This window comes from Ambystoma mexicanum, chromosome 7p, assembly GCF_040938575.1.
Source record: "Ambystoma mexicanum isolate Mex_15411 chromosome 7p, UKY_AmexF1_1, whole genome shotgun sequence".
Classification (NCBI taxonomy): domain Eukaryota; kingdom Metazoa; phylum Chordata; class Amphibia; order Caudata; family Ambystomatidae; genus Ambystoma; species Ambystoma mexicanum.
Genome location: NC_090939.1, coordinates 102,251,411 through 102,259,856, shown reverse-complemented (window position 1 = coordinate 102,259,856; position 8,446 = coordinate 102,251,411). Strand labels below are relative to the sequence as shown.

Sequence of the window (8,446 nt, the reverse complement as noted above, 5' to 3'; positions counted from 1 at the left end):
ACAGGCCTCTCTCTAATCACAGATGCTTGATTCATGTATTGGCTCAAATAGGGATCCCAGAAGCCTAGACAGTGTTTAGAACCCAGTGTGGTGACAGACGCACCATGGTTGGGTGTATGTGTTACAATCCTACATGAAGGCTTAACCTACAGGTACTTTTCACCAGGACATGGTTGTGCAGTCGTGTATGCTGCCAGAACTGCTAAACATACAGTGAGAGAATTGTATACTAATTTCAAGTCCAAAAGGTACAGAAGGTAGGTGACAACGTCTTCTGGTGGGCAATCAAAAGGATTAACTTGCACCAGATAATACATCACTTCCATTCTTAGTTTGGACTATTAGGTGTCACTTGCAACATCTATACGCCACAACTATTGCCTTGGAGTACAGATAGGGAGAAATGACATATGAGGAAGGACACACAGCTTGCATGTGTTCGGTTATTTACCCACCCCCACCCAGTTCCTGCTCCTACGCTCCCAAAACACATCAAACGTTGTACTTAATGTGCCTGCCAGTGGTTTTTCAAAGCAGTCTTCTGATAGTTCATGATTTAATTGGAGTTGTAAACCCGCTACTGGTTTAATATAAATGTCTTAACCAGGTCTGCCTTCAGGCACTCTATAAGCACTTCTGGGTGTCCTTCACTGATTTCTGTTAAAAACAAGCATTGGCAAAGCCAATAGTTTTTACTTGTGTATAAGTACTAGGCATTTGCCAGACATGGCAATTAGATGCCAAGGTACCCGCACCATTTTGCACTTGCTACCATCAATTGGCAGGTGATACCACTACAGCAGTGCCTGGCAAGTGCCTTTTGCATGCATACACAAGCCCAAACTGTTTGAATTGTCAATGCAGTTACTTGTGTTTTGTTTACTGGCCTCATGAGGAAGGTCTATATAAAGTTGAGGAAGGATCAAGTGGTCAAACAGCATCGGAGCCATGCTACCAAGTGCAAAGCCTGTGGATTGGGACGCATTATCTGTTGTGTTAAAAGGTTGTGTATTGGGTGAAAGTTGATTGGTGAATGAAATGACATGTGTAGGAGGTGGGGATACCACGCCTATCGAGCCCAAGATGGCGCAATGAGGATTAGTGTTAGTGTTTCTTGGAGCAACTTGTGAATCACCTTGCCTAGGCGGGGAATTCGGGGCTAGGTAGAGGGCCGAGCGTAAGCAGATATCCTTGACCAACTCATCAGTAGTTTGTTTCCGAGGGACCATGGTTGCGGGATATCTGGACACTAAGACAGGGCATTTTGCATTTGTAATCACTTGGAACACTCATCTCTTTATGCACCAACGCCACATTTGTTGGGCAAGTAAATTTGGAAGTATGTTCTGCCCAGTTGGTAGTTGTGTTGTCTTTATTAGAATGCTCTTGAGATGGTTAAGTGCTTGAAAATTGTACAGAGTTTGAATGATTCAGAATATTTATTTGGCTGGATGCTTTCCCTGTGTGATAAGAAAGCACTCGCCCCACATTAAATACTGCTTAGAAACGGAGATAGATGATATATGCCCTTAACATATTAAGGCACTGGTGCCGAAGAGCTTTCATAAACCCTGGTCATAAGCGGTGCCATTTAGAGTATATATATATATATTAATGAAGATCCCATAAGGGGGAATATTGCATTATATATAAATATATATCTCCTTTCCTGGAACGGCAGAAAGGAAGCAGAAGTGCTGAACTACATTTTTCTTTCAGAGAAAACACTAGGTTCAATACCTTGAAGAGTCAGGAAAGACATCTTTTAAAATCAACATTTACTTTTTATTTTACGGTCTCCAAACATTTATACAAATTCCAGTCCAGAAAGTGAAACAAGTTAAACAACAATGCAGTTCAGCACAATCGCCAACTATTTCCACCTCGGTGGATCAAAAGTAAAAGTTGTACAGTGAACATCAGTACTTTCAACACTGAAAAATAAGGAACAAAACAAGGGGGAGTGAAGAAGACAACCAAACAAAAATAAAACCGGAAGCGTTTTCAACTGGCCCACATTATTTAGGAGCCCAATTATACAGTACAATAAATAACTATTGTCTTTACACATCTGCTGCAAATTTATTACATCCCAGTTTCTTAAAAGGAAGAACATCAATGTTCAAGACTTACACACAACCACAGGAGGAACATCTGGTGAAATAAAATAGAGGAATAATGCCCCTCAACCCAGGCGGCTAGAAGGCAAGGGTTTTATACAGTGACCATTTCTTGCATTCGTACACAACACTTAAAAATGAGAGACCAGCTGTACGTTCAAATAGTTGGAAATTCATGAGTCGTGGGATAAGGGGAGGACCATGGAGGAGTCCCACTGCTGTCTGGAGGTGTCAAAAGTAAACTTTCACAGACATAGGTGATACTTTTTTTTTTATTAAAGGGGGTGATTAACAAGGTCATGGCTTTTCATATAGGTTACCTATATACCATATAGTATTACCTATGCCAACACCCCCCGCAACAATATATAGCAGCAGCAGAAACCAATCCTCAAGCCGCCACCTGTTGCCCAGGACTAAACTGTATTATTAAATTCCACAGTACTAAGCAACCTGCATTGTTCATCAACTGATTGACAAAAAAATCAGGAATCCTTGTTGAGTATGCAATAGAGGCTAAATAATTTGCGACAAACTTCAAATGTAGCCAGGTGAGGTACAATGGCTCAGCTCAGACCAGGTGGCATTCTTTAGTTACCTGACAAGACACCACCATCTTTGGACAAAAGTGACAAGTGCCCCCACTGCAAGACTAGTGAACCTGCAGGAACGCAAGATTACGTATCTGCTTCAAAGTAGGCCTTTCCAACAGAAGCCATCGCCTACCATGATTTTATTGCTGGCTTCCTGATCAGTTTACATCTTCTTCATGCCATGCCCACAATTTCCATTTCTGCACTTTTGGAAATAGTCAAGTCAAATAGTTGATCCATGCTCATTTAGCACTCGCATTAATGGTTTACATGCGACAAGCTCAAAAGACAATGATGGCTTTTAGGAAACTCTTGCACTATTCGCTCTAGAGAGATGAACTAGCAGACCGAAGTAGAGCAGGGCTAACAATTTTTGATACATACTTGATATCCAAGGAAAATAAATAATTTGTATAGGAGCTGCCATCAGAATAAGCCCTTCTGGACAGTGGGCAAACACTCAGACCTTGCAGGAGCTGACAGAATATTTGTAGTATAATCTCTTGTTGAGTTTACAGCTGCCAAAGCTCTCCTAAAAGTCATCTCAATCAACTCATCAAACACACGCACACATTACCCACATTCTCACATGACAGATACAGTGAGGCCATTACAACACTGGAATGGAAAGAAATTGTTTTTATATTCACTTTTCTTTAAGAGCCTACTTGAATGAGAAATGGTCAATTAAAGTTACTCTGATACAAATAGACAAGCACACCCATGTCAGCATTGCATGTTGGGCAAGCCGCTGGTAGGTAGATGGTGGCTGGAAAGGGGAACTTTGGGATACAGCGTGCTGCCTTTCTAGTCTTCCAAACTGCGGAAGGCGTTTTGCATGTCCTCCAATAGTTGGGCATAATCCGCCTTGATCTTTGCTTCACCTTCTTTCAATGGATCCTAAAAAACATAATAAAGGTTAGCAAAATTAAGAGCATATTGTAGTACATATGCTACTCATTAGGTGCTCTTTCAGAATGCACTGTTATAAATATCCTGTGGAGGTTGTATATGACAAATATTACATACGTGTAATCGTCTTTCTGATGCCAGTAGCTGCAAAAATCCACATGCTTTCCATAGGCTAACATCTAGTGATTGGTGCAGAGTATTACAGGACTTGTTTCACAATCGAAAAGGGACGTCAATAGGGCATGTTTGTAATACTAGCCCTACTGTGATGCATACTGTACGCATGGTCGTTCACACGTCGAGGTCCTCAGATTGTTTAGTTTCTGACCTGAGGTTGCATGAAGTGTGTATTCAAGTGAAAAAATAAAAATGAAGAAAGGTGTTAGTTGCCTATGCACCTTCTAATCCCAAAGAGGAGAGGCAGGGTGGGCACGAGCACATGTGAATCTAACCCGATACAAGCACCAGAAAGACAATTACAGGTATGTAATATTTACCTTCTGAGGCTTGTGCATCTGCTTAGAATCACATGCTTTGCATAGAAGGGACATCAGCAAAAAGAGGTCTTATTACCGCTTGTCTTACGAGAGTCGGACAAGATGCACAAAGCCATCGTACCAAGAAGACTCATTGCCTTCCTAACAGTTACCTGGCAGCAGACTGTATAACAAGGGATCTGAAGCAGCACGTTTTGGACTCTTGTTGGAGGAGAAAACTAGGGTGTCTTCTGTCCGAATAATTGCCCCTAGAAACTGTTCGACTTGGCTGGGGACTAGGCTTGATTTTTTCATAGTTGATGGAAAAACCTTTTTGAAACGGGAGGTTAATTTTTTCTTGTATGGGCTGCTGACACATCTGTGATGTGTCTCCTGTTATGAGACAGTCGCCCAGATGGGGGTACACTGGGATTAATTGTCTGCACAGGTGATCCGCCACTACCTCTTATTTTGAAAACCCGAGGGGCTGTTGCAATCCCAAAGGGTAGTATTTTGAACTGGTAGTGTATGTCTCCCACCTTGAACCTTAGGTTCTTTCTCTGAGCTGGCAACGTTGAAATATTAAAGTATGCATTTTTCATATCTAGTGTTGCCATGTAGTCTCCCCTCTTTAGCAGAGGAATGACCTCTTGTAAAGTCGTCATTCAGAATTTCTGAGGTTTGACATGTATTTACAGGTTTTAGATCCAAAACGGGTTGTTTGGTCTTGTCTTTCTTTAGAACAAGGAAATACACAGAATAAATGCCCTTGTTCACCTCTGATGGTAGGACCAGTTATGTGGCTCCTTTGGGTAGTAGATATTCTACTTCTGCCTGGAGGATCTGCTGGTGTTCCAGAAACCTGTTCCTGTGTCTTAGAGGATGATTGTGCAGTCTTTCAAGGAACTTTATGCAATATCTGTTTATGACAGCCCCCACTTGTCTGTTGCGATTCCCTCTCATGTGCGGATGAAAAGAGAAATGTGCCCCCCTACTGGAGAGACATGGGAGGGGACTTGTATCTGTGAGTCATTGTTTAGAGTGGACAGCCGAACCCCAAGTAGATTGGCTTCTACCCCTAACTATGCCCTCGCCTGTACTGCCTTTGAAAGGAGGATTGTGAGGTTGGCATTTGCTTTTGACTGGTATACCATGTGCTGGTGCCCACACCTGGGGAATAGCTGGACTGGGTTGATCTTGTGTATCCTTGTGCACGAAAAGTACACTGGGCGCCATAAGTCCCGCTTTGCATAAAAGGCTTGTTGGCAATTTGACCTCGAGTCTTTAGGGTCTCATGTTCTTTGTTAGCAGTTTCCAGGGTGTCATCGAATGCCTTCCCAAACAGGACACCATATTCTATGGGCATATTGATGGGAGTGGCTTGTGTTTCGAGTTTGAACCCTAAGTTCCTAAGCCATGCGTGGCAGTTAACGGGTGTTCCCTGGGTGGGTGGTTGTAACTACTAGGGAATCCGGTTTTAGGTGACACTTAAAGAGGGCATTTGGGGCAGGTTTAAAAATAAATGAACATTTGTAGCAAAATGAGACATACAAAATGCAGTTAACAGAAGTCAGTGACTTGGCATTCAGTCTCCAATCCCCTCTCCCCCAAAGAAACAAACTTCCCTTCTACCCCTCTGGTTGTCATAGCTGGCAATCAGGCCACTAAGAGCCCTCAATTATCCCCTCTCCATCCCCCAGGCCAACACCTTCCCCCCACAAACACGCAGGTTCCGTTTCCATCGGAATCCTAGTAGTTACAGTCAGTCTCGAGTTTGGTGTCTCGGCAGGGGATGGAGCGTCCAGTTAGTTTCCTGTGTTTAGACTCCCTACAACGCTTGAAAAATCCAAATTTTCTTGTTTCAAGTCCATAGAGCTCGGGAGGGGTGGGGAGGGGGTTACATGATGGGGGGTTGCAGGAGGGGGAAACCCCTGCTTCAGCCTCCCAGCTATACAGCAAAGCACCCCATTCCTTTCTAAAGGACCCCACCTGGTCGTTGACAACCGCTGTCAATTTGTTCATCACCATCATATTGTGTACCTTCCGTTCCCATACAGCCTTTGGGGGAAATGTGTTGCCTTTCCATCCCTGCGCTATGATTAGTCGCACTGCCCTCAGCAACGCTTCCCACATTTTGGGGAGCCTATGCTCTGTACTATCATTCGCCGGGACCCCCAGGAGCATCTGCAGTTGTTCTATCCCCAACTGCAGCCCTATGACATCTTTCATCCAGCTTAGTACTTCTACACCAAAAACCTGTACCTTAGTGCACCTCCACCACATATGGGGCGAGGGACCACACCCCATAGGACAGAGAGGGGATGCCCCGGGAACATACTTGAGAGCTTCAATGGGCCCTCAAAAGTTCTGGATGGTCATGTTGCAAGTTGGGGCAGGTTTAAAGCACTTTTCGATGTGTGTTGACATCTCTCATAAGAGCGAGAGTAAACAGTGAAGGTAGGAGATGTCTTCTGACAGATTGTAACGGAGGCATGTATTGCCCCAACTGTTTTTTTCTCTTTGAGGATATTACAAGTATTTTCCTCTTACTCCTGTGGTCTATTTTGAAAAAATCAGCAGCTCTCTTTAAAAGGCCATTTTAGGGCAGCTGATCATCGATGGGCGAGTTTGTAATTGGCTCTTGCGACATCTGGGGATGGTACAGGGTCGTCTTGTAAGAAGGCATCCTCCTCGTCTACATCCAACTCAATTACATACTACACATATGGGTCAATCTGCTGCATTCTGGGAATTTTAGCTGGAGGTTCCCTTTCCGCCTGCAAAATGTGTATATGCTTAATAGGGTGTTTGTTTTAAAACAAAAAATAAAAAAAAATATTAAAAGAAAATCAACGAAAGAGGACATTTTGCCCATGGTGCTTTCAAATCTATCCTTAGTCCAGGGGCAATTAGAGGGAGTCTTTTGTAGGGGAAAAACTATTCCTCCTTCCTTCTGTTGAGATAAATGAGACTTTCTTTGGAGTGCCTCTGACAATAGAGAAGTAGTTCCTGTGTACCCCCGAGTAATAATATTCGTAGAAATAAACAATTTCAGCGGCTGTGCCTGGGTAGGTGTTTGTTCATGAATGTTAGGCACAGAACCACTCTTGCTTGCGTGTTTGTGTTTTGGGACATGCGCCGAAGGATGAGCAGCGGGCAAAGAGGTCTTCTGACGAGCTGAGCTGCATGCTGTAGGGCTAGGCTCTGCAGCCGATTCCCCATTATTCGGTGGGTGCGCCGAACCGTGTGCCGAAGGTGTAAGATATTTGTGTTTCAGCAACTTATGGGATGCCTCTCACTCAGTGCGTTTAGTGTGTCTGCTTTTGTCGGCAGAGGAGCCTTCCATAACAGCGTGGGATGCCTGCCTTCCGGAGCTGGGGACGAGCACCCGGGAGTCTTCCGTCTCTTGTTCAGACGTCTTTCTGGCGTCACTTATGGCACTTGGGCTGTCTTGTTCAGCTTACGATTACTTTGCCCAGGCGCAGTAGTCTGATGATGCTTCAGCCTGCATTGTGTAGGATGGCGAGTGCGTTGACCCTCAGTCTAACAGTTTTTGGCCGGAAAAGCTTAAATGCCCTGCATTGAGTTTCCTGGCGGTCCTGAGGGAGGCAGTGATTATGCACGTCTTGTGTGTCCTTCCAGGGAAACTTTTGGTTGCAAGAGGGGCAACATTCAAATGGAGTCTTCTCCATGATAGGCGCCAGAAGACAGCGTAACGGAAGGATTAAAAGGGAAACGAGAATGGAGGCCTTCTCTAAATAAGTATGTGAAAAGTGATTCCCCCACTATCCTTACTGTGTAGGCTGAAGCCTGAAGGTAGTCAGGCTAGGTTGATGGATGTCCGGACGGCTTTGAGTTCGTCAAGCTCGCCTGGATGCGTCGATCGAGGGAATCAAAGCTAGCGATCAGTAAAAGTAAGGAATAATATGCTATAGATAATAAATTAAAGGTATCTGCGACTAATATCTATGGCGTGGAACTCCGTGAAATGCGCCCAACACAATGGTGGAAAAAAACAATCTGAGGACCTTGACGTGTGAAGGACCATGGGTGCAGTACACGCCACAGTAGGGATAGTATTACAAACACGCCCAATAGACGTCCCTTTTCAATTAAAAAAATAAGTAATGTAATACTCTGCATCAACCACTAGAAAGCATACGATTCTAATCAGGCTCCCAAGGTCTTGCCACACTGTAATAACACATTACCCACCACAACTGGTATTCTCCCAAATGGAAAATAAAATGCAATACAGAGCTCTACTGTTTCATGTAATTCACGAACAAATCTTCACTTCCACTTTTCAGATGTATATTTTGTCTTTTAAATGGTCACAAGTCAT

At 43.8% G+C, this 8,446-nt stretch overlaps 1 protein-coding gene across 9 annotated transcripts in view; it reads right to left on the bottom strand.

Moving 5' to 3' along the window:
* Nucleotides 1-1,763: 1,763 nt before the first annotated feature.
* Nucleotides 1,764-8,446, bottom strand: part of ATP6V1A (ATPase H+ transporting V1 subunit A) — a 1,210,625-nt gene continuing 1,203,942 nt past the window's right edge. For all 9 annotated transcript variants that reach the window (XM_069635876.1, XM_069635872.1, XM_069635874.1 and 6 more), the window contains one exon: nt 1,764-3,613. In XM_069635876.1, coding sequence (XP_069491977.1) covers nt 3,521-3,613 — 93 coding nt within the window. In that variant the 3' untranslated portion in view covers nt 1,764-3,520. The remainder of the gene's footprint in view (nt 3,614-8,446) is intronic.